General features: G+C 41.0%; 1 protein-coding gene and 1 long non-coding RNA gene across 2 annotated transcripts; one reads left to right on the top strand and one right to left on the bottom strand.

The window, feature by feature from the left end:
• Window positions 1-267: 267 nt before the first annotated feature.
• LOC135315823 (uncharacterized) lies at window positions 268-11,504 on the top strand. Its single transcript, XR_010375307.1, has 3 exons — window positions 268-1,033; window positions 2,762-3,769; window positions 7,352-11,504. It is a non-coding gene; the product is annotated as an uncharacterized LOC135315823 (long non-coding RNA).
• Window positions 11,505-22,536: 11,032 nt separating this feature from the next.
• FZD10 (frizzled class receptor 10) lies at window positions 22,537-25,451 on the bottom strand. The gene has a single exon (XM_064466409.1). The coding sequence runs from the start codon at window positions 25,428-25,430 to the stop codon at window positions 23,673-23,675; it is 1,758 nt and encodes a 585-aa protein (XP_064322479.1). The 5' UTR covers window positions 25,431-25,451; the 3' UTR covers window positions 22,537-23,672.
• Between the last annotated feature and the right edge of the window lie 1,628 nt (window positions 25,452-27,079).

The raw sequence follows: 27,079 nt of genomic DNA, 5'->3' as shown, positions 1-27,079 counted from the left end.
ACCCAGATGTCTTGAGCCAGAACCAAAACTCAGAGGTACTGCTACAATATGAATGGTAGCAGGAGAGCTAAATATATTTACATCTATATATGTGTGATGGTATAGAGCAAGGGGAAGGTAAATGTAGCTAAAATTTGAATGAAAGCTGTTCCGTTTACTCACTTTGTTTCTGATCCATAATAACCCTACTCCCCTTTATTTTTTGAGACGCCACCTACTTCCTTACTTGCCCTTCTACAACGCCTATCCTCAACCTTTTTATTTCCTTAAGATTCTTGCTCCCCAATTATTGCTGTGTTGTTCACAGCTACTCACCGTAACAGAAGGTAACAATGGTGATGGTCCATGGAAACAACTCTTAAAATCGTTACCTAAAAATTCTAGTGTACCAAAGTAGCCTAAAGGGGACAATTCTCAAGCATTGCAATACAAGGCCATGCATGAGTCTGTATTAGTATTCCACTAGCCACAAGTCCAGCTAATGAGATTCCTGGTTTCCCTTCCAACAGCCACTCGTTTCTGCATGTTCGTCACAGATTACCCTCCGTTGCACTTTGCTGATTCAGTGTTTGGATGGTGTACTCTGTACCAGACCTTGTGTCAGTTTTGAAATCAAAACCAACAAAAACCGAACCTTGCTTCTACTTTTTCCTCAGTTACTATTTTTAAACCAGAAAGTGTCACAGTTCTGCTTTGGGACACAACCGAAATAGAGCACTGGTTCAGAAGAAAAGAATAAAGGGGCCAAGAATCAGCAGGAATGAGAATTTCTTCAGTCTGTTCTAACAGGACACAGAACCACAGGCTAACCCTATGCGGAGGAAAAAGAAAAGAAACCCTTGTTTGAAGAACACGCAAGTTAACTCAAGAGCTGTTGTTCCCTTCCCCTCAATCGAGTGACTGTATCATCAAAGGGCTTTTTGCATCCATAGCATCCAACAAACTAGCTTGAAACTCTCAGGAATTTAGATAGTATCCTCTCCTTGGATTTTGAATGGGGCCTGCTGGACGTGATACTAAGCTTTGTTCCCGGGTAAGCTAAAGATCCTTTTCTCTGTGTGAGTGCGTGTGTGTGAGACAGAGTGGCTGTGTCAGAATGGATGATCTCAGCTTCTTGAGTGGCTTTAATTGTATAGGCTAATCATCCCATACAGGCAGATTTCATTTTTTCTGTCTGTGGCACAGTAAGCCTCTATGTAGCACAAACAATACAAGAATAAATAAACCCAAATGTTAATCATTCCTGGCATCGTAACTGTTGAGTGTTGCAGGGGACCTACATGAAAATGCTGACAAGCAATGCAGGGAGGGATGGAGAGAGACATGTGTCGCCATTGGTATCACTTCTCTGTGCTAAATTATTTTGGACAAAGGAACATTTAATCCCTAGAGCTCATATATCTGAAAAGCATCTGATATCATATTTGAAATGGGATGGACTGGGCAGATGCTCAGTACTTTCAGAATATTTTGCAAGGAGAGAATAGTCCTGTCCTGGTTTCAGGGTATGATCAGAAAACCTAAGATTAATCCCCCTGGGGACTCAGACTTCCTGTATCAGAGAGGATAAGTCATTAATTACTTTCCAAGTACTTCACAGTGTTAGAAGCAAAAAACCTTTTGAACCTCTGCTCTCAGAACAGTCCATTCGCATATTCTTTCACCCAGGCTGCATGTGTGAAATGCATGTTTGTGCATGACAGCAAGGGCTTTTTGGCAGGTATATCACACATACCTTAATGCTGAACTTGCTGACTTATGAGGATGATTTAAGAAACAGATTAATCAAAACAGTTTAAAGTGATGTTTGCCAATAAGGATCAGAAGCCTGTTAAACAATCCATAAACACAGCCATTTTGAGCCTCTGCCATTTACCGTCTGGCTCCATCTCCAGACTCCTCTCCTCTCCAAACACACAGAGAAACTTAATCTCCCTCCTCTCAGGCATAACCCAGATGTGCAGCTTCTTTTCCTGGGCAGCAGGAGGAGGTAGGGTTCAAATACATTTGCCTTCAGTGGCATCCCACAGTTCACTTGCTTGCACTCGTCTCTCTAGATGCATAGCTGAGCAGAGACTGTTCTACCTCGGCGCAGACAGTGGAGGTTAATAATACAACTTCTTCCACAAACAGAAACATATTTTACCCGTGAACAGCTGGAACTACCCTGCCTCCAGCAGGACAGCATGAAAAGAGAACTATCTCAAAAGCAATGCCTGAGAGTTCATAGACTATATTATGGTAACTCTAAGATTTTCTAACTTTTTCTGATTTTAACTCAGAGGTTGAATTAATAGAGTTGCTTTGCATTAATAGCCTCACTTTAACTAAAGGAAAAAATGAAATTAAATCACATCTGCCTACTCACGTTAGTATTTAAGTTATTTTAACTAGACTTTGAAGTTCGTGTATGACTTAGGTAAAAGGGATAAAAGATGGCCATGTCTCCATTTTTGTGGGTTTTCCTCTCCTAATTCTTTAATTTAGACCATGGTGAGGCGAACACAGAAGCAGGTGTGTTTACATTGTAACAGCTGCTCTTTGCTAACAATGCTTGGAATTTGTTGAATATTGAAAAGTGCAGATAAATTATCAAATTACTGTAGAGGTCTACAATATCTGTCCCTTAATTTTTGTTTGTTGTCCTTCCTGATTTTGCTCTTCTGTTGTAATGTTCTCATCGGGGAAAAAAAGGCAAAAAAAAAACCCCAAACGCCAAAACTTACAGTTTTCTGTCTTGTCTTTCCCCCTTTTTTTCCAGAACAAACAAAAAGCAAGCCCTGTGCCTGTGTCCATATTGCCTCCCTCTGTCACCAGGGACAACACTGCTGCGTAAAAACAACTTCAACCCTTGCAGTACCTCCAGTGATCCTCCCACTACCAAACCAAGCCATGCCTTAAATCCTTTTCCATAATACGTTCTATTTTCTCTCATTGCCTTTATGATTCCCCACAACAGCTTTCTCCCACAGTCCCCAGCTACCTTTGTTTGCCCTCCTGGATGAGCAAGAAATAGGTGAAGCCTTGACAGGCAGGAACCTACGTTTGCACTGGTAACACACAGGTATGTGTGTGCTGCTAGGCCATGAGATACGCCTGCGCTACCAGGCTGCCTAAACTGAGTGTATGAGAGCAGAGCCTTCCCTGCCTTCTACTCCCTGACTGCTGAACTCCTGAAATGTGGGAATTTAAGCTCTTCACATCTCTACCTTTCTTTTAAGTTTAGTGGAAATCAGCTGATAGGGTGGACAGAAATATAAGGAGGGAACAGAGAAACATTGTGATTATCTAAACCTTATTTTCTTAGTATAACAAGTTAAAAATGGGTCTGAAACCCCGTCTACAGTTTTGGCTATTCTTTAACACTTAAAATTAGAATGGGTGACTCTGACCATAGAATAGCTTTTCCATCTCTTCTGCGTACTTGTATGGTCTCCATCACCATAGTGGTAGGATCCTCACATCCTTCAATGAGTGTGATTCCCCGTCTCACTCCAATGAAGATGAACAGTACTGTCACCCCAATTTTAAATGTAGGGGTTGGGCCAGAGAGACACTAAGGCCTTAGCGTAGAAATTAAGGTCTAAGCAAAGGGGCATATGCATTGCAGCCCACGGCGCTACAGCACTTCATTGTGTGCAAAACCTCAAAAACCTGTCTTGTGCTGCGGTTCCCCTCAGTAACCACCGTCTCAAAAAGAACATCACTTTCTGCTGTGCCAAATTCACGCTGAAGAGCAAATGCAGAGCAAAACTGTGAAGGTAACCAGGTCGGGTCCTGGTTTTGGTTTCTCGCTCCCCTTCTCACTCACCTTTCTTTCCTGTTCCATTTCTATATTTTTCTGCTCTTTTCTCTATTTTTGCCTTTCTCTTATTATAACCAGTTGTTAAAAAAAGAGGCATTTCCTATCTATAGCACTTGAGAAAGAGCTTGTTTCAATAGAGCTTGACTCAGAGCCTTCCAGCTCACATCTGTGGCTCCACTAAGGCAGGAAGTGCTTCCTACTAGTTGTTTTCTTGAATCCTTTTATACTCATTGTAAATTAGTGGCTCTCCCTGGACTGTGGAGATCTTTATTCAGAATGCCTGGCCTTCCACCTTAAGAGACTGTATTGACCATGCTCTTTTAAAAGTTTATAACTTGAAAAACAAAAAAGCATCCAATTTTGATTAAGTAGGTGAAGGCTTTCATTGTACAGTCTCTCCACAAGCTTCTGATGGACCTGACTGTTATTACAGATATAGATAAGTAAACAAAATATCTTTCTTCTGTTAAAGAGGTTTAGCTGTGTAATCAAAAGTAATTCAGTACCTGTTTAGCCTTGGTACTGGCTAACAAGAGGCAGATTCCACACCCTAGTGGAAGAAAGATCAAAGGCTCTTTTGGCATTAATGAATGCCATGCAAAACCCCCAAATATTTAATCAAGAGGGAACAAAACCTTAAGACTCATGCAGCTGTGAGCATTTTTACAAATTTTCATAGTTTATACTTGAATCATATCTAAGGGTTTGTTACCATATAGATGAACAGGATTAAAGTCAGGTGACAAAGGGTGGGATATTCAACGCATTTTTCAAACTGCCATGGAGTTGAATGGGGCCTAGGCTGGGACAATAGGGGAAGAACTATTACAGGCTGTCACTTCTGAAAAAGCATTTAATGTGATGGAGTGTGGTTATGACTCAGAAGCACAACAAATGCTTTAGAGGGAGGCAAAAAGAAAAGAATGCACCTGACTGGTTTTGTAAGGCTGCTTAAAAGTGATACAGTAATTCTTTCCCAACCAAAGTGGCAATCAGCTGATATCCTGAAGCAGAAGATTTGATTACCCAGCTTACCAAACACAATGCTAGTTGTCACACAATTACCCGAAATAATTATAATAACATATTATTTTCATTGCGGTTATGCTGGGGAGCCTTGGTGATGGATCAGAATCCACTTTGCAATGCGCCAAGACATACAAAAGAACCACGGGTTCTTTCCCCAGAGATTATATGGAAGATGATGGGCTGGAAAAACACATGGAATCTGGCCACTGATATTGGTCAGCACAACAAGAAGCAATCGTATTACACCAGATGTTTAACTGATGCTATTTTTGTATAGACATCACAGCAGAGTAGGCATTTTACAAGGTATTACAGGGATTACAATGCAATTACTTAGGAGAAGTTTAAGAGGTGCTCCACCTGTACACAGATCTAATACAGAAAAAGCAAAGGGGCTTAAATGAAAAATAATAATTAAGTGATAAAGGTGACATCAAAAGGAGTGGTTGTGGATATGACACCTAACTAGTGTGTGAAAGATGTTAGGTAATGAAATCCACAAAGAGCCTTGTAAGTATCTGAAGTGGCGGAGAAGGGGCATCTTGTAAAGGCAAGCCACAAGCAGATCATGCCACAACACAATCCAGCCAAGAAATCAGGAAGAAAATTTCCACAGTAATGTGTTGATGATAAAATTGAGATAAGATGGAATTCATTGGTATGGGCAGAAAGGGGTTATACCTGCTAAGATACAGTGTGAGGAATCTGCATTTCATCCACGTATATAGGGAAGAAGAGAAGGGGTTTAGATGTGTTTTGCAAACAGAAAATTAAGCCTTTCCATACAGCTTGGACGTGACCATCTGCGGAGTAAAAAAACAAAGCAAAAATAGAGTTCAGGTTGTACACTGAAATGTTGGTGAGGATGACAAACGGAAAGGAAGTATCAGAGTTTATAGGCAAGCTGTTTTCAGAAAGCAGTGTTGAGGTTTTAACTTGTATAGGGGGGGAGTTTACTTTGTAAGAGCTAAAAAGGAAAACAAAACAAAAAATTAGCTTTCTGGTTTAAAAACAAAAAAAACAATCAAAACAAAATTAAATCAATACTCCGGTTAAAAAAAAAAAAAAAAAGGAAAATTAAATCTGTTAGCTCATAATTTCTGTTTTGGCCACCCTGCCAAAGTAATGTCAGAGTTGTCATCTTTCTGTCCATTACAGGACAATTATTTATGCCTGTGCATAAATAATTACTTACTGTCCAAGTTGACTGTGGAGGGCTGGCAGTTAAAAAAGCATTATTTAACTGTGCAACTGGTGCATTTGCTGTGGAAATCAATGAGCCAGAAAAAAACAGAAGATTCTATGCAGTTTGTAAGTGTCTACTTTCGAAGTAAACCGCATGAAAAATTCATGTAAACGTTTTGGAGTGAAATGTTCGGGTGATGAAAATTGGGGAGTCTTCTGTGAAATCAATGCAGCTTTGCATCAGCTGAATATGCCTTGGTTACCTCTGTACTTTTTTTTTCAATATGGTTGAAGACCAATATTATTTATGTGGACTACAGAGTGCTACATTAATTGAGAAATCACCTGGCAGATGAAATTTTAACGTAGATAAAACCAACAAAAAGTGAACTGCTAAGACAACCTTGTTTACCAAATACTTATTGGAAGTACTCAGCTTCTTATAACAGAACATAGATAATGTTGAGTATTTTTATTATCCGTTATTAAGAACAATGAAAAGAAGAGACATTGCTCCCTTAATCCTTCAAAGCCCAAAAAGAATCTATGCCGTACAGAACGTGAATAGAAAAAAAATAAGTGATATTCCCTAGAATGAGGTCAATGTTCATTCCTGGAGATCCAGCAAATGCACTTTGCAGCACATAATTCTGTGTGGGAAATGATCCATAAAATCGCAGAGACAGAAAAAAATCTCACGGAAGACAGAACATGTGCCAAGGTTTCACCAATACTTTGGGTATCTGTAAGATTGTACAGAGTTCAAAATTTTTAAAGAAAAGAAATGTAAACATTCATCTTGCATCTACAGATGCTTGCATCTGAATTTGTAATTGGGGCAATTATCAACTAAATTACCTGCCTGCATATGTAACTAGCTAATCTGCGTACTTCAATTTGCATTTTTGTGGTACTGACAGCCTTCATAATTGTGTCCTGTACTTTCACTGAGATCTAGTAATTAAATGAAAGGACAGAGGGCCTAGAGGTTTCTGGATGCTTGTGGTATCTCACACCATAACCTGAGTGGGCAGTTAAATGGAATTAATCAATCTCACTTGGGAACTAGTCACCTGCAGAAACAGATATTGCCATGTTTATAAATATCAGAAAGGATGGAATTCTGAAGATTTCTACTGTAGGACAAAACTTAGTACTCATCCAGAATCTTCACCCCTCTCTATTAAATTCTAGATCATCTGAGTTTAAAAACAACCAATTATATCTGCAGAATACCTCTTTTTAATCCAAAGATAAACAGATTAATTGTTTTGTTTCATAGCGGTAAAAATATCAGTATTTGCTTCCAATAGTTTTTTTTCTTTCTCACAGGAGCTTGTTACTAGAAAAGAGCATGTGAATCATCAAGGCCATGATCCCTCAGTCAGAGACAATCATGCATAGAAACATAGAATCATCGAATCATTAAGGTTGGAAAAGACCACTAGGATCGTCAAGTCCAACCGTCAACCCAACACTATCTTGTCTCCTAAACCACACCCTGAAGTGCCATGTCTACATGTCTTTTAAATACCCCCAGGGATGGCGACTCCCCCACCTCTCTGGGCAGCCTGCGCCAGTGCCTGACCGCTCTTGCAGCAAAGAAATTTTCCCTAACATCCAGTCTAAACCTCCCCTGATGCAGCTTGAGCCCATTTCCTCTCATCCTATCGCTTGTTACTTGGGAAAAGAGACCAACACCCACCTCTCCACAACCTTCTTTCAGGCAGTTGTGGGGAGACAACAGATGCTCATCCAGAAGGGTCCACAAAATTGCTACTCCCTACCTTTCACAGACATTTCCCACCATCACAGAATGAGGTTTAGACCTGAAGTAAAAGATTGAGGAACACTAATAATTACGATTAGAAAAAGGATAGAAAAGATGAAGTATAATACCAGTGATTTATACCTTTGCTAAGCACTATATTTGTTAGATGACTCAAGTAAGTGTGTGTTGCACACTACATGATAAAAAAAAAATCTAAAAACCTCAATGATCTCTGCCAGTCTGACCTGAGAGAAAATTCCTTCTTTCCTGACCCCAAATCAGGCAATCAGCCTGACTCTGGGTGTGTGAGCCAGACTCATCAACCAGGCATTTGTAAGAGTTTAATACCACTTGCCAAATCCACCCTCAAGCTGTGGCCAACCTCCAGTGCTTCAGAGAAAGATAGAAAAGGGGGTTTAGAAGCACAATGCAAAAAGAAATTCTGGGCTTTCCATAGAGCTTAGTTGTGATGAACTACAGAGAAAAAAAAGTAAACCACAGAATTCACATTGTACAGCCTGAGGATGACAACATTTCCACTCCATTCCATCTTCAGGAAAAGAAAGAAAGGACCAGAGCTTTTAGTCAAACTGTTGTCAGAAAGATGTGATGAGATTTTCATTTGGAGAGGAGGGGAATTTCTTTTATAAGAGTTAAAACCCCCTCAAAATTAGCAAAACAGCAACATTTAATACTTATGGTTTCAAAATAGTCAGAACAGCCCAAATGAAAAAGTAATAATAACCAAATAATGTGGTTTTCAGTGAGTTTTGAATATCCCTGAGGAAAAAAAGTAGTCAAATTATATAGATATCAAAATGGAAAACTCCTTTCAGTCTCTACAGTTAGCTAGTGAGAATCCATACGCTGTGGTGTTTGTAAAAAATAAACATGAAATGAAGCAGAGCTCAAGCAGCTTTTCAAATCCATTGGGGAGAGCTGTAAATCAAATGCTCATGACTTAAAACACCAGGTGAAATATCTACCTCAAGATTCCCTCCTAAGCTATGATCTCTTCCATACACTTCTTGAGCTCATTTCATTTTAGCTATTCTTTAGCTTCAGAGCTTCACAATGGAGAACAACCCCCACTTTTTAACAGCATCCAGCTAGGAAAAGAAGTTAAGAGAAAAGGCACACATATAGTTTATGAGAGTAGGTTCAAAGGCCATTCTCAGCTATCACAGAATGCATCTATGTACCTTGAAGCTGATGGGACTACTTCTCAGTGATACTGCTGTCAGAAGGAACAGAATCTGTCCCATCGACTTGCAAATGTATGATCATTCTGTACGGTCCTTTACAATTAAAGTTTTGCCAAGAGCTGATCGGGCTTGATTTACTCAAACTGATGCATTTAATCTCAAAAACTGGGTATTCAAAGCAGAAATCTGCACTCACTTCTGGGAAATTATATGGCCCACCTAAAACAGGAATTGCTCTCTTAAAGCCTGTAGCTCACCAGAGGAACCCTTTAGCAGCTGAGTTCCTAGTTAACTAGGAATCCCGCCCTCTGTCTTTTGGGGGACTCCTTTTTTTTTAACCTGTTTATTTGTCAGTAAGGCACAATGTACTGGAGAAGGCAAAGGCAGACAAGTGGAGTGTTACCGAACGCATGCTAACTCCCCAGGAATCGATTTCAATTGCTTCAGTTCACATATTTTTCTGAGCACGATGTGGACATCCATGTCATAAACCGGCCACAACTACCCTGCCCTCTGTGACAGGATCGGCACGAACGTCAGCTCAGCACAGGAGACAGACCAGCTGAGGCCCATGTTTCCTCACGAGCAATATGCCTCTTTCTTCTGGGTTTGCTTATCTTGTATCGTGTATTTGTCGCCTGGCTTTTATCCTACCTGCATATATATTAGGGTCAGTTGTTAATCGATATAAGAATACTGATTATGGCTGATATTGATTTAATCAGTGTTTGGTAACTTCACGAATTCGGTCGTTATATATACAGCAGCGCAATGATGAACTGACCAGTTATTCTGGAGGAAAGGCAACAGAAAGTGGGAGGCTGTTTCAGCCTGCATGGAAAGGTAGCACAAAAGTCGTGAGTGGGTGAAGGAAACCAAAGCTTGGGTGGAGCAAAAAGAAAGGGGTAGGGTGTGAATTGAGATGCTGGTGAAGCTGCAGGCGAGGGTGACACATTCGGTACAGTTATTACAATGCTTTTAATTATCTCTCATGCCTAAAATTCCATTAGCACCATGCTGCCATGGGTGGAGGCTGATGGGTGGGAGGGGACATCGGTCCCCTCCTACCCTTATGCAATTCAAACCACAGTGATAACTGGTAAATCCCTGGAGATAAGGCCCTTTCTCTTAGTCATTCCTCCTAAATATAAGTTGATCTTTCTCTAGGTGTTCTACATTTCCTGTGCCCAGATGAATGTTATTCATCTGTTGAAGCTGAATTATAATAGACATACAGGTTTTTGCAGTTATTAAGATCACTGAGGCCAGTCTTTCTTGTCCATACTACACTCACCGAGGGTGTGTGGCCTAATGAATAGGTGGAGCAGTTTAGAGGTAAAATAGAAACACAGGCCATTTTTTCCTTTTCCTCACTGACAAAATTCCAAACTGCCAGGAAAAGATGCTTTTCCAGTAATTTCATCAGCCCTGTTTCTGATTGGCACAGGCACTCCCAAAGCACAGTGACCAATCCCAGACTGTGGCAGGATCATGAACAAAGAGAACTTAGTTTAAAAAAAAACTCAAATAACCTACAGCATTTTTACAGGCACTGCAATAAAGTAGACTGTGGTCACGTAAGGTCAACATGTTTTACAGATTCCTATTTGGGGAACAAGAGCTAGAATAGAATTTGTAAACTTCACTTATAATTTATTCTTTCCTTTATGAGAATGATGCACTGTGCTGATGGAATCAGCTGCCTCAGATCTCTTGTAGTTACCTGACTTTTAGGAGCTGGACAGAGCATGGACTCTACGGCAGCAGATCTCAGCTGCCATCCTCATTGCCTGTGAAATGGCTCGTGAAAACAAGATGTCCTCTTCTCGTGATGAAGGATATTTGTTCACCACCGCTGTTTTTCACCACTTTTTCTGCAAAAAATTCAGAGAATGCTCTATTTCTCTCTGCAGTGACAACCACGATAGGTCTGGTCTGCCCCAATATTTTGGAAATAATCCTACACCTTTTCTTTCACACCCTTTCTCACAAATGTTCTACAAGCGTTTTCCGAAGGGAGGGCAGGACACTTTGCCTGTCTTTTTGCAGTTCTGAACCCGGGTCTAGAGGTACCATCACACCTGTGTATGCAAAATGAACTAATGAAAACTGTAAGTCTTAAATTCCTGAGGGAGATTTCTTAGATAAGCTGTGGAAAATGCTAGATTTTGGCAGATTAATCAAACCTCTCCAGCAAAAAGGAGTGACCGTAATGAAGAATCTCTTGACTATACAGTAACTGTACGGTAGCAGAATCAATCATAAATAATCAAATGTTATATTGCAACAATTAAAGGTGAGGTGCACTAACTACTCCATGAAGTGCTAAACTGGGGATGCTAATGTAGTATGTTGCAATCATATTGTCACAGGAAGAACTATCTGCTATCTTTATTGCCCGTGATACGAAGTTTTGATTGCTCCCAGAACCTGATCAGATAGTATTTAATGAACAATTATAAACTAAGAAAACAAAATTTTAAACACCAAACGATGTGTTGCGTTTTATAAAATATGAGAATTCAGTAAGTCACCAGGCATTCACAAATCTTCAACATACCAAGCTCCACTCTCTTCCAGCCTTCTGCCATTGAAACTCCCCTTCAAAAGCCATATCCCATCTCTGGCTCTGCCTTAGCTTCACTCCTACATTTTGGACAGGTAATTCAGGGTTTCGTCTCACTGAATTTATGAAGATGAAAGAGCCAGCAGAGAGGTAAGAGATCAGCCTTGCCCTTATACAAAAAAGCTGGTTCCTCATTACCCACAGGAATCCAGGAGGATATGGGAGCCCCGCCAAGATATCAGCTCGCCCCACGAGAGACAACAAGTCTAGTGGCTTCATGAATTTTCTGGTACAGGGAGGACACTGGCCAGATATTATCAGTCAGTTCTAACTTGTTCCTGAAAGACAGTGACACCACGCTTTTGCTGTGTTCCCAAAGGACCTTTTCTACAGCACCTGTGGGAACCACTGCTTCATGCAGATGCAAGATATTGTTGATGCTGTATCTAAAAACCGTGGCTCCCAGCTCAGCTGACTGGGGGTAATTTACCCCCCCATGCCAGTGTGAGTCAGCTGCTCCGCAGTGCCTGCAGCGATTCAGCTGGGCCTCCCTCTAACATGTTCATGCCTCACTAGCTGGGAACGACTCTACACTCTGTTGTGTGTCAGTTCACCATCTGTAATAGGATGATACAGCTTTGGTGTTAATGTTTAGATTAACAAACAGTATAGTTTGAGGTGATCAGGTATTACACTGACTGAAGCCGTATAAAGCTCTAAGACAACAGGCTCAAATTAATGAAATTCTGAATGTTTATTTGAGTTACGGCTTCATGGTTCTGGGCCCTACTCAAGAGCCCAGCTTATTGTGTTCTGCACTACAGAGTGCCACAATATATTTTAAAGGATTTCTTTACTGTCACTTTCACTGTACTAGCATTTATTTTTCACCAGAGGTCTGAGGTATACCAGTAACCCATTAATCATGTCACTCATCCCGTGGGAAACACAGAAAACAAATAGGAACCAACCATTCCTTTCCTAACATGAACTGCTCTCACTAACTTGGGAATTTGCTTTGCTGATTGCTTTTGTTGTTTTCAGAAATTACTTCTGCAAATAATCAGAATGAAAAGGAGATAATTTAGGAAGACCTTCTTTGTAAAAGAAGGAAAAGAAAAAAACCCACTACATGGTTTCTTGAAGTGCTGCTGGTAGATTTAATGTACAAATCCGAAAGATTAAACCCGCCTTGAAATTTGATTTACTGATGTGAAATATCAACATACTCAATATTCTCATGGCAAGACTTTCATGTTTTGTCAGACTGTGATGCTAGAAAGGGATATTTTGTCATATAAATTTACTAAACTACTCACAGACTACAACTATTTGACTTCTGTATGTTTTTTAACAGATCTAATGAGAAAACGAGTCATGGCTCACTCACTGTAGTGACCTAAGGTTATTACCGGAACCATATTATGAATTGTAGCCTTCTACATCAGACGCAAGCTGATTTCTGTACTTGTAAAAATCAGTTTTAGTTTTTGTTTTGGTTTTGTTTGTTTGTTTGTTTTTAATGCCCTGGCATGTGGAAGGAATAGATTCCATTTACTGAAATTTTGCCTTTTGGTGTGTGTATGAAACAAGAGGTTGAGCTCCAGACTAGACGGATCCCGCTCCCATCAGTGACAGAAACAATTGTGCATTTCAAAGGAACCTCCCTGCAAGTCCAAGGAACTTTTTGTTATGTAAATGAAACTAACTTGTTTGTTTTTGTTTATGTTTTTAAATGCCAAGTTGTAGATATGTCTGTTGTGTTAAACACATCAAACAAGGAACCAGAACATCAGTCTCCTGCATTCTGGGTTCTGCTGTAGACATGGATAGTTTGCTTAAGGTTGCATTTCAAACAGCAGCTCTTTGATGCTTTAAATACCCAGCTGAACAGTGGTCATTAACACAAGAAGGTGGGAACATGCAGTCAAATGGAGATTACTTGCAGGAGAGGGACATTAACAGGGGCTACAGGACTTAAACTCAAAATTATTTCAAACTAGTACTGGGTGTCTTCAGTCTGGAAACAGGAATTCTTCATGGACACGGACTGTGGATTAGGTACTACAGGATTCACACAGCCCTGAGCTGTGTTCCTGCCTGGCACCACAGTGAGTCTGGGCATGTCTATGTTGCACAATGGAGATCTTCAATCCGCACAGGCTGCAGTGCAGACATGAAAGCTGCAAACCCATGTCACAACATTTCAGCAAGTTACACAAAAAAGTCACTACGATGCTTTCAGCCCTTTCGAGCCTTACGATTCCCAAGTTAGAAAGAAAACGCTGAGTTTGCCTTCTGGACTCCAGAGACACGTGGAAGTTTCAGCAGGCAGAGATTTGAGGGCAGAAGCTTGAGTTCTCAAAAGAACTTCTAAATTATTGCTTTCAGAATTTTGTTTTTCTAGGAAACATGTCATATTTATAGATAGATCGAATCTGCTTTTTTATCAGAGGGTGTGTGATCCACTGAGTACTCACTCTGGCTGTGACTGTTCTTTGGTGTTGTTTGTGGATGATGGCAGTCTGAGCAGGGGAAGACAAGCTCACAGTTGTTCCATTCCACCCTATTTCCAATACGTGCATACACAGAAGGGGGCGGCTTCTGGTTATCAAGGGTTGAAATAAACAAACACTTGGACCCAGTCCAGTCATTCTTAGGCTGATCTCCACTTTATCCATGAAATATGGCGATCCCCCAATCGCATCAGTGTTTCCTGTGCTACTTAATAAAAGCAGAATCTGGTTCATTAAGTACCTTGTTCAGAGGTCACTAACCTCTGACTAACAGTCCATATGAAGCCAAATTTGGATGTTAAAAAAGGGAGTAAAAACGTACCTTCTTCTGCCTTTAAAATGTTGGTTTTATCCTATTCTGCAGATGAAGGGCTTTGAGTAATTTTCAAAACTGATCAGAGCTGCATGACACAGCCCTTCAAAGTCCAAGCTATGTGGGCTCTAAGGGTGGAAATTTCAAAGCAATACGAAGGAGAACCTGTTGCCCCAGATAAATTAATTTACAAAACCAGCAATGGCTGGAGTTCTGAATTTGATTATTCTTCAAACCTCCTCTTGTCTCTGCATTGTGATTTGTTGCAAAAACCATATGTTGGCACCTTCAATTTATCAAAAGATGTAACACTGTAATACCCTTCCTTTCTAATTGTGTAAAATACTGTGCATAAAATTAGATAATCAGATTCCACTGTAAAGATTGCTACAGTTATACACAATAACCAGGGAATCATGGAATCAAAATGTGTAAATGTCATTTCTGTATCTGTGAGGAGAGTAGTGGGTCAGAGCAGAATGATGGAAACCAAAGCTCCTGGGAACCAGATTATATTAACGTGCAAAAAAAAAACAACCCAAAAAGCAGTTGAATTCATGTATCTCTAGCTTTAGGACTTACATAATGACAACTCCCTTGAGGCAGTTTGTGCCTTCCTTTGTCCTCTCCCATGGTTCTGTTCTCAGTATCTTTAGCCTACTTACTACCTATGCTCAATTTTATTTCTCATTTCTTTTTAGGAGGAACTCAGAATCTGCAAAGTTTCAGCTCCCTCCGTACAGATACGCTCAGCCAGTGTTTACTTTATTGTGAAATTTACTGTCAAAGACAACCCTACAGCATTCAAGATTCAGAAGGCTCTTTCACACAGCTCTCTTGTTAGGTATACAAAGGAGGTTCTTGAAGAGCTATTACAGAGTGTGAAAAGAAACATAAAATTTGGTCCACCCTATATGTTCCTGTGCCAGTAGCAAGACTGAAACAAAGCAAAAAATACTAGCCAGGACTGCAGCTACTTCTTTGTAAGACACTTCCCAAATGCTGGGTAGCAGCATAGTTTGTACTACCTATGGATGGTGCTATAAGTGGCAGCCAAAGTACACTTCAGAAGTTTTGGATATGTGTTTCAGCAAAGATTTCAAGCACTCCAGTACTACTCCAGACTAGCTAGGCTGAAAGTCAGCCAAAACACAGGCTCACCCTTGCTAATTAAATTTTCTGGATGATTCTTTGGTTACAACTGGCCCAGCACTAACCAAATACCCGTACTGGTCTGTCCCATGCCACCTGGAATTCAGAGCTGACCTGTATGAGGATATAAAAGAGCACAGATGAAAGAGCAAGCTAAGTTTTAGATAGCCCCCAAAAAAACACTGGCTTCAGCTGACTTCAAGTTGTAGGAAAAGGTTTTCTTCTGTCCCTTCTTAACCATGACAGTGTTTGTAACAGCCACTCTTGTGCAAAGTAACTTTCCTGCTATCATAAAGAAGGCATAAAGCTTGGATAATCTGGCAGCTGTGTTTATGAATAAAAATCCAAACTGAGCAGTAGTGCTGTTTCATAAATGGGCAGCACCCATTACCTTAGATTGCCATAAAGATACGGTAGAATTGTACTGTTGCATTATGCTTCAATTCAATTGCCAAAATTTCTAAGAGGGAAATTACTAAAAATACCTAAAAAGATTTGCAAGCTCAATAGCAGCTAAAGTGAGACTTGATCTTCCAGACCCCACGGTTCAAATTTACTCTACTTGATCCAGTGCTCTGTCCTTAAAATTACCTTTATACTTATCCCCATGCCTACACTGGGAATTGCATCAACTTCATTAAAGATTTTTATTATTTATATTTTCATTTTTATTATTTATATAAATATGGTTTCAAATAGATCAAGTTAGCATAAAAATCATATGTAGACATATAGCTTTGTTTTTATTCCCTACTAATTGTCAGTGAATAACTTATGAAAATGTTACCAGCACGTCTTATGTGAAACACAAAAGGCTTATTGAAGAAACTAAAAGGCTACATTGAGACTGATGCAAAAGGATGAGAAGTCTAGGGAAAGTGTCATATCTCATTACTAAAATCAGTATCCTAAAGAACAAAAAAGGTTCTTTTATGTAATTCAAAAAAGAAAAGAGATGACAGGATTCAAAAACCCCCCAACACCTACAGTAATGAAAAAGCCTCAATAGAAATCTGTCCTTTATTTAAAAATCAATTTACAAGACAAAATGCTGACAACATGAAATAAAAATATTTTGACCAGATTCACTAAAATCTTAAAAAGAAGAAAAATGTTATAACTGAGAGAATATCAAAGGTACAGATTTCAATACCATGACTTCAAATGTTATCAAATTATTGTAGAGATCATAGTCCAGTTTTAAAATTTGTTTAAAGAACCACGAAGGTCAAAATCAGTCTCATCGTTGCTATTTGTAGTGTGGTTGTAAGTGGAGCATTGCTATAGCTGTGAAGAACTAAGGGTAAGAGAAAGATAGGCTGAAGGCAGATATAATGTTTCTATTAGACCAGCTGGGTATAACTGGGAAAAACTTGCAAGCTTTGAGGCATACAAACCTCTCCTCAGGCTAAAAGCTTTTGAGTGCAAGGTGGGGATTTTTTTTCCTGTTTTATCAATTGATCAAATGTTCTTTCTCCCTTTCCTGTTTGTTGTTTCACACAGATAGATATTAGTCTCATAAAGGAAATATAAAATAACAAATATACAAGAAAGAACCCAACAATGTTTGCCTTCAACAAAAGAGCATTTTCAAGTTCAAGGCACCAGCTCAGAACTGGCAGTCTCTTCTTGACAGTCTCCTGTGTTCATCAGCACCTTTGGTAGCTCAGAACTTTGAACCTCTGTTTCTTACCACAGTCTTTATCCAAAAAGAAAGATAAAACACAAGTTTTGAAATATCTTTTCGTTTATGTCGAACAGAAAAGCTCAAAGCAGTCGTAGCTACTGGCCAGTACCACAGAGAGCTGTGTGTGGGCAGATTAGAGACTAAAAGGATGGGATCACTTGAGAGGAGGGTAAGAGAAGCAAGTCACATGCAGATGATGAAAGACTGATCAGAAGAGAGGGGAAGAGGAACAGAAGTGCTGCTCAGTGAAGAAAGGAGGAAACAAGGAGCACATTGTGGCCTCAACTCAAAATGTTGCCGTTCGTCCTTAGCTCCCATGGATGCTATAGGTCTAAGTCCCTTGCAGAAAGTAGGCTCATGAACAAAGATGTAAATTGACTGAAGAATTTTGCATGGGGTATTCTGCCAGCAGGAAATGCAGATTTGTTAATGGTGAGCATTCCGCAAGAAATATAAGTGCAGTGTTCTTAAAAAGCCTAAATAAACTAAAATAATAATAATAAAAAAGGGAATTTCCACCCCATTGCAACATTATCAACATCCAGTATTTCTGAATTTCATTTGGAAATGACACTTGGTTTTGCAACATACTATACTTCGTCCACTCTAACATAGTGAACATATAATGAAATAATTACACTCACTGATTTTTTTCCCATGTCATGAATCTATGTCATATCAGGACTTTCAAAAAAATGCTCTGATGTAGAAAAAAAAAAAAGGCAAAAAAAGACTTTTCCTGTAGCACATGCTTTCCCTGAGATAGGAAGTTTGATTCAAAGCACACACTGAAATTAGTTGGACACCCATTGATTTCAGCGGAGCAGATCTACGAGGAGCTCTTGAAGAATGGAAGGAAGAAACTAGTGACAACAAATTGAAGGAATTCCTTTTTAAACAATGCCTTACAAATATACACAATGATCACTCAGTCCTGCCTTTGATGTACAACTCCCCAAAGCTTTAACTTTGCTACTACAGGAAAAGCAGAATTGGGCTCCCAAACCAGACAGGCACGAACCACATCTGTTCTCAGACACGCTAGAATTAACTAATGAGGTGCCGCTGACTGCAGTGGGAATTTGCACCTAGACTGGCAAGTCCGTACCAAAGTCCTGCATATGCGACATTAAACAATCGGCGGAGAGTAATTTCTGGGATCTGTCGTATGGCCCTTCGTGAAGTCAAAGCCCTGTTTCGTGCTATTTGCTAGAAATATACATTACATTTCACAAGTAAGACAAAGCTCTTTGGAAAGGTATTTATCAAGCTAAAAATCTGATCTACTAAACCAGGACCTGTTTGTTCCACAGACCTGATCATATGGCTCTTCTGGGTAAACATGTAAAGATACAGAACGCTCCAGCTGAACAGATTCATGGGCAACACATACTGTCATTGGGACTTAAAAAAAACCAAACTGGGTTAATATTAGCACCCAGGCTGATTTTAACTTGTAGCTCACTGCAAGGAAAGCTTTTGTAATGGGAATGTTGATACAACCTTAGCTGTAAGAGCACAAACACTGCTACTGAAATACAGTTTTGAGTAAGCTCCATCAAGGAGTGTTTTGTAAATGAATAATGACTTTGCTTGAAGCCAATCAACATCAAGTGTGTTAAAAAAGATGAAATAGTGCTGGAAGGCAGTGGGAGGTAGAGGAGCCTCAAAGTGCAAACAGGTGCTGATCTCCCTTCAGGGGGGATTGAGTGGCACAGACCTTACAGGCTTGTCACTTCTGATCAAAGCAAGCTCCAAGACCACATAATCACCATCACCCACCTTTTAAAGGATGCCCTGATTTATCATCTGTCAGTGTTAATAACTTGGCTACTCTGTCTAAAATACTTAAGAACATTACACAAGGATAACATTTCAATTTTTTTTTTTAAAGAAATGTGTAAATGTTTTAAACTAAAATGCACTGAAGTTCCTCCTTTGAGGCCATCTGTTGTTGGAGACCACCTGTCATCAAAAGACCACCTGAGCACATAATATCCCATAATTACAGAACTATCCCCTTGAAGCCATGGATTTTAAGTGTTCGAATAAGAAGGGTGTATGTTACAGACATTGTTGTTACTGGGCTTTTCATATAGTTCGAAGCCACAGGATGACAGCCATATGTGAATAATGGCTTCATAATAACATACATATGAAATGCTACTTGGGGAAAAATCTGATAAGAGATCTGAACATTCCTTGACTGAGCTCCTCACGTCCTTTCAACCATGGTGCTTGCACTGTACTGTACTGTTCAAAGTGTCCTAACACATCATACCTAAAACTAAACCTTGAAACTCTTGAGCTTAATTCTGTTTCTATTTCTAAGAAGCTTTGGCATTTCACTAGGAAACAAGTCTCGTATTACTGTAAATAGAATTTTGTGGTTTTTTTTTTCTGAATCCCATTTTTCCCTGCCGATCTCATACTCTTACCTCATCAATCTTTGAAAACACAAGCACTCTACCAAGCTACCCTTGCCAAAAAAACAAAAGGAACTTTCTGCCTTTCTTCTACCTGCCCTAACAGATGAATCTCTAGCTGAATGCTGAGACATAATCTGCATCTTCACAACCTACACAGTTTGAGACAATTTCCACCCTCATGGGCAATCTGCAGCTCCGAGGGGAGAGAACAGAGCACTCGTACACAAGCCTGCGGCAAACCTCTGATTCTTGATTTACAGTGTATGTATATGCTAACAGAATGAATTTTTTTGGAGATATTTTTATCTGATAAATGCCACTGGACTGTGATAAAATACCCTTTCCAGAAAGACACTCTGGGCTTGCATTCCTTCCTCAAGAATTTGCTATGGAGTGACTGAATTGTTAATATATCCACATATAGATTGTTTTCTTAAAAGTCTACTGAGAAACAAATACCCAATAGGCCTTGACAGTACCTAGAGAAAGATCCTATAAAATTTGACAAATAAAAATACAAACATGATTTTATTAACATACAAAATTACTGCCAAAAGTAAAGAAGTTTAATATAGAATATTTCTGTGATGTTTTCTTCTTAAAGACTTTTTGGTATTATTATCATCATAATTTGATTGATGATCACCAAATTATCATCATCATCATCATAATTTAACTAATGTGCAGATTTCTAAGGCGAGAATAAAACTCTGTTAAATTATTAATAATGTTACAGTAAATCACTGAAATGTTGTGAAAATAAGTATATCACTTTCCCTTAACAGTTGTAAGCTTCCAATTCCTTAGGTAGCGACTCAACTTCAACATTAAACTGTTAAGACTGTTAGCACTTACGGGGCAGTAAGAAGTACCATTTCTGAATTAATTAGTTCTTAAGATGCCCTTAAAGACTCTGCTGCATTTACAGTACATTAGTCCTGACGCAATGAAATCAGCCTCATTACATACTCAAAGACTCTAGTTTGCTTACCAGTACAAAAACTCAAAACCTGAATAACTGCAAAGCTGAAATAAAACCTAAATTCTTAGTTTACAATGTGGCAAGTATCTATTTGTAACGTGATGCATCTAGCCAAGCATTCGTGTCTGGCATTTTCCCAGAAGAACTTGCAGTCTGCGCTGGTGACAATGAAGGGCCTAAGCTGACAACTGATTAAACTCAGAATGGCAGCAGGAATTCAGCCACTGCTGAACATCTTTCTTCATTTTTTTTTTTTCCCGCTTCCAGAATCCTGGTAGCAGACTGTAAAAACACATGAGCAGACTGTAAAAATCCATGATCAGCAATGAAAGCGAATCATTTTCTATAGTCTACAAAAACAGTGAGATGTTTATTTCAGTGGCTAATGCATTTTAGAGTGAAGCCTGAAACCATTCTCTAAACAAATCTGTGTCTAGTAAAACCATCACTAACCTTCATGTCAGAGATGAAATGTGTGTGAAGCAGATACGTTACTGGCCAGGTGAGACGCGTAATTTCAGCAACCTGGTCTAGTGGAAAGTGTCCCCGCTCATGGCAGGGGGTTGGAACTAGATGATGTTTAAGGTCCCTTCCAACCCAAACCAGTCCATGATTCTATAATTCTACAATAACGACACGCGTGTTTGAAGGATTCCTGTAGCAATTTGTCATACACAGATTATTTAAAGCCTTTGTATTTCTCGGGATCTAATGTAGTTGATCTTAATTAGAACATGTGCAGATGCAAAGGCATTCATACAGTGGTTTCAGAAGTGGATTTGTTTAGTGCAATGTCCTACTTTGGCTCCAGCAGGATTAACTTCCAGGGCATCTAAAAGCTGTGTATCAAACAGAGGCACATAGGCACAAAGGGGGAAAAATCTACTTCCTCTTCCCCCAAAAGATAAATTGTATATTGAAATCTGCTTTGCATATGTGCATTTTAGACTTAAAGATTATTAAGAATACCTGCAACATCATTTTTGTCATTCAAGTTCCTAGTCATTGCTAGAAGCATTTAAAAAGACTACAAGAAGACAAAAATCTGTAGCACTGCACAGATGAATTGCAAACGCAGGCGACTAAAAAAGATCCTTTTGTTATAAAGTTCCTAGCCACAAGATGTGCCACGGGGATCCTCGCCCTACCCAAGTCCATGCAGACCTCTCTTCTTTCTATGGGATACCCGATAGATGGTTTTCTAGAACAGCCGGCATCAGAAAGTGAGGTTATGTTACTCACACACCAGGTGATCACACAGCCTGTTAGTCACCTGCATGGAAAACCTCAGGCTCATACAAAATCACGCTCCACTAAAAACTTTTTGAAAATGTATTTACAATCTTAACTTTATCAGGCAGCTTTCCTAAAGTAGTATTCAAATTCTGTATTTCCCCTCTTCTTTCTCCCCACCTTCCCGCAGTGTTTCCCCACATCATAGTGATACTGTCAGTAGCGTTAGAGGGGGAAAAAAACCCTGAAGAGTAGAGACAGAATTGTATTCAAACTGCGCTCAAGCGAGGCAGCTAATTTTAACATGCTGAACATTCCCTATGCAAATTTTAAAGGGGTGTTAACCAAGGATCATTGTTGTAATCTCGGTGCTTTGTAAACACGGTACTACTCCACATCACTGCAGGTTTTTTACACCACTAAAGCGTCTTCCCATTCAGTTTTCTCCATTGCAGAGGTTCACAGAAAGATGCACCTTCAAAATCCATTTATTTAATTCCAACTTTCGATTTCTTCCGAGTAAATTATTGTTCTATCTGCTTGTACTTGCAGGCCAGTATAACAACTATTATATTCGAAGCGTGCTTTTATCAAATAATTGAGAAAACAAGCTTATTAACCACAAAGCACATCAGAGGAAGTTTAGAACACACAAAATTATCAAACTAAAGAACATATTTTATTTTTAATAAAATAGTGGAGCATGAAAAATAATTGTATATTACAAGTATATACAGCACAAAACTGTGCACCCCCAGCACAGTAAAGAGCATCACTCTATACAAAGCTTCCCTTTGCAGAATCTAGTGCTTCTTGATCTATTCATAGTGAGAATTTGTTTAACAATAGAAAGAGTCAATAAGCCCTTTGGGTCTCTTTGAATTGACACCCCCCCCTTTTTTTTTTTTTTCTTGCACAAATCAGTCCAAACGTGTATAACATTGGCTTGATTTCCATTAAAAAGCCACAAAATGTAACACTAAAGGGTTTCTGAGGACTAGACCTCTTGGTTCTTTTGTTAAGAGACTTCTTTTGTTGTCTTTATGTACAGCAAAATACTTGTTTCTCTTTTCATGTCATGGTAAGAAAAAAAAATGTATTGCACATTATTCTTATTCACAAAGTTTGTGTCTGGTGCAGGAAGTTTCTCTTTTAGTGAAAGAATATTGGTGAGCGATATAGATTGAACCTATTTTTAGGCACTCCAAACCCACTAGGCTGAGAAGAGTTGTAAAGGATTTCTCTCTCTTTTTTTTTTTTTTTTTTTTTTTTTTTTTAAAGTTAGCACAGCGGTTGCTTTCACAGACAACACACTGACTGAGGACAGGCCTCTTTGGGACCTTGGTTTTGCTAAAGAGACAATGCTCGCTTGGGCACTTTTAAAATAGAAATCATTGCTCCATAAAACTTGACTATACCTTGTTACTCAAAAACTTGTAGGAAATCCAACTCAGCTACATGAAAGAGTTAAATAGGGTGTTGGTTTGTTTGTTTCTTTTTTTTTTTTTTAAATATATATAAATCTGAGGGTTGGATGAAGTACTTAACTATACATTAGTAACAGAAGAGACCGTTCTAATTCACAATATTTCTTTCACTGAAAACCTTTCCGTAAGTACATTTACCTTCAGTTTTCCACCAGCTCCTGAACTCAGCGTGATACATTATTTGCCAGGAGATATTAAACTGTTGTCTGACAAAAAAAAAAAAAAAAAGCACGATTTATTATTTAATTTCTGGCTGCTACTGTGGACATTTGTAAGTCTGTAAGGTGAGGTACAGTCTTTTCTAAAACCTGGTCACACACAAGTGGGTGGCTGTAATGTCGACTCAAATTTCGCAAGGTGAGTTTTCTGTGGATGTTGAGGTTTTTTGTAGATTCCGCTACTTGTAATAACACTTGCAGGTTTTCTCCTACTTCTCTTCTTTAGTCTTCGACTACAAACATTTTGCCAGGACTGAAGAGTCTTGGAAGTCCAGATCCACATACCGCTAGTAATACCCACAACTAACAACATAAAAATTTTGACCATAAAAATTTCTACTGCTGGAATAGAGTTATTCATCATGCAGTCTAAATTTTTAGTCTGATTGTTCATCTTGCATTTCTGTTGAGTTGCCACAATTTTCCAATAATCCATATTGAGTCTTTCATAAAAATAGCAAGCTATCACACAGGTTGCAGGCACTGTGTACAAGACTGAGAAGACACCGATCCTGACCATAAGTTTCTCCAACTTGTCAGTATTTTCTCCACCTGTTTTCATCACCCTCCTGATATGAAAAAGGGCCACGAAACCAGAAAGAATAAAAGAAGTGCCAATGATTAGATAACAAGCCAAAGGAATGAGTACAAACCCCGTCAAGGCATTCACATCCATGCTTCCGACATAGCACAACCCTGTCAGCTCATCTCCAGCCACCCTTCTCATAACTAGGATCATTATGGTCTTCACAGCTGGAACGGCCCATGCTGCCAAGTGGAAGTAGCTACTGTTTGCTTCAATCGCTTCATGTCCCCATTTTTTCCCAGCTGCTAGAAACCAAGTTAAAGTCAAGATTACCCACCACAAGGAACTTGCCATACCAAAGTAATACAGAACCAGGAACACAATGGTGCAGCCAGTGCTCTCCAGTCCTTCCTGGATGACATAGAGTTGGCCGCTGTCCCTATCACAGGCAATACTTTCAGCACCTGAAAAGAGGCGAATAATGTACCCCACTGAGTAGACACAGTAGCACATGGAGAGGAAGATAATGGGCCTCTCGGGGTACTTGAAACGCTGAGGATCTATCAGAAAAGTGAGTACAGTAAAAGCACTGGAAAAGAAGCACAGAATGGACCAGATGGCAATCCAAATGACAGCAAATTGCTTGTCATCCTTGCTCCAGTAAACATCAACCCCTGGAGTGCAGAGCGGCGCGCAGGAAGCGCTCTTTTCCACATGGTGGAACTTGCCAGGATTTTCACAGGAGGTTCTGCTGAGGCTGTCCTTGTGCTGCTGCAGATCGTGGCCACTGCTGGGCCTCTGGGGCCGAAACATGGGTGGCAGCATGCTGGATCCTCTGGGCGGCTCATCTGACCCGTTGTTGGGGGCTTCCATGCACAGGTAATTGGGGTCGTTCTTGTTGGGCAGTTTGCTGCAGTCTAAGGAGTCCGGCCATTTAAAATTGAACTGCTCCATAATAGGAGAGCATTTCAGCCTCGCCTGCTCGCACATAACCCTGCAGGCTGGGATTGGCGTAGAAACCTGCTCGGTGCACATAGGGGCGTAGAGGGAGCAGAGGAAAAATTTCAGGTGGCTGTGGCAGCCGTACTCCACCAAGGGGGCAAACTCGTGCAGCTGAATGGCAGCTTCCCTCTGGTTTTCGTGTCCCATCAGGTTCGGCATCCTCGTCATGTTGTACCCTATATCCTTGCACATGGGGATCTCTATCGGCTGGCACCTCCCGTCACCGGGGCGGTCAATGTCTATGGAGCTTATCCCCGCGCAGAAGCAGGTCAGCCAGCAGAGCACCAGGAGCGTCTGCACCGCGTCCCTGCCCGCTGGCCCCATGGCGGCGGGGCGGGGGGGCTCCGGCCGTCACTTCAGCGGCCGCACGGCCCCTGCCCGGGACCGCAGCGCCCCCGGCCTCGGCGGCGGAGCCCGGCGGCGGGGGAGGGCGGCAGGCAGGGCGGCATAGCCCGGCCCACGGCCGCGGGCAGCCCCGCGCCCCTCCGCGCCGCTCCGCGCCGCTCAGCGCCCCGCAGCGCCCCGCAGCATCGGCCCCGCCGGCGGGCAGGCCGCTTCGCCAACAGCCAGGCGAAGGCAAAGTACCCCCAGTCCACAGATGCGCCGCAAAACTTACTGCGGGGAGCCCGGCAACTTTCTTTTCCCCGGGCTTCCACTTTTGCGATCCGTCTTTCCGCCACCCTTCCTCCTCCTCCTCCTCCTCGCCGCCGCCGCCTCCGCGAAGCGCGGGCAGAGCGGTGCCGGAGGGCTTCGGGGCCGGGCAGATCCGAGCGATCACTGCTTCAACTTGCACATGTCCCGGGCGGCTTCTTGGTGCGGCGGGTTCCTCCGGGGGTTTTCCTCTTCCTAGAACGGGTCACAGCTCCGCACTTTCTTGCCGAGAGGTGGGGATTGGCTTATCCGAGTGTTGGATAAAGGAGGAGGAGGAGAAAATAGCTAAGCCATTGAAGAGGGGGGCCCTAAAAAATCCCCCCCTTTCTCGCCGCCCTCTGCTCCGGGTGTGCAATAGGTCGGCAGAGCGGGGCTGCTCGGGGCGGGGGGGTCTGTGCGCCGGCCCCGCTCCCCCCGCCTTAGCAGGAACTCCTGGGGCTGGAGCAGCTGGGGCTTTTAGGGGGCGGTTGAGTCCAAGGATAAAATGGAAAGAGGAAAAAAAAAAAAAAAAAAAAAAACCTGTGCAGGATCCGCCTTGCATACGACATCCACTTTGCATGAGAAAGGTGAAGCTGACACGGTGATTACTTTCCAATCACTCGGAACGCCTTGAAACCTCCTTAAGGACCCCTACAGGTTTTCCTTGATCAGCACAGATTAGAAAAAGCCCCATTTGTTTCTCTCTCCTTCTGTCTTTCTTTCCTTTCTCCTTTCCCTGCCGTTGCCCGCCCTCGAAAGTTTAGCAAGACCCCGTCTCCCGCAGGCCCGGCCCAGCCCCCCCGCTCAGGTGGGAAGCCGGGCAGGGCTGCAGGCTCCGGGGGGGGTGACGGTGGTGCCCCCCTGGCTGCCTTCACTGGAGAGGGGGGGCCACGCTTCAGCAGGGAGGATGTGGGGAGGAGGATGCATTTTATGGCGAGTGCTATAAACTCCTCGCTGCCAGGGTCATAAAATACGGCCGCTTTCAGCCTGGAATCTCAGCTGTTTTCAAATGTCGTGCTTTGTCTCGAATTCCTAAATGAACAGGACAGGCAGGATTGCTGAAAAAGTACCTGATTATGGTTTTAATCACAGTATGGCATCACTCGAAAAGTAGCCTGCCTTTCTTTTTTTCCCCTTTTTTTTTCTTTTCCTTAAGTAAGAAACCCTAAGAGGACTAGAGACATACCCTTGGGAAAGTTATTTCATCCACTATAGAAAAGATACTTACAGATTTTGGAGACGGAGATCATTCTAAAGTGAGTTGTGTTTACTTTCTAAGTTAAGATCCGAGATTTATTTTGCTTATTGGTCTGTCAGAGCTAGAAGGAGGAAGTTAAATCCCA

This window comes from Phalacrocorax carbo, chromosome 15, assembly GCF_963921805.1.
Source record: "Phalacrocorax carbo chromosome 15, bPhaCar2.1, whole genome shotgun sequence".
NCBI lineage: Eukaryota > Metazoa > Chordata > Aves > Suliformes > Phalacrocoracidae > Phalacrocorax > Phalacrocorax carbo.
The sequence above is the reverse complement of the archived record's forward strand: the minus strand, read 5'-3'. Positions and strand labels throughout refer to the sequence as shown.

Bases quoted from the DNA above. Each gene is read 5' to 3' on its own strand.
- FZD10 (XM_064466409.1), bottom strand. From the start codon at position 25,430: ATGGGGCCAGCGGGCAGGGACGCGGTGCAGACGCTCCTGGTGCTCTGC.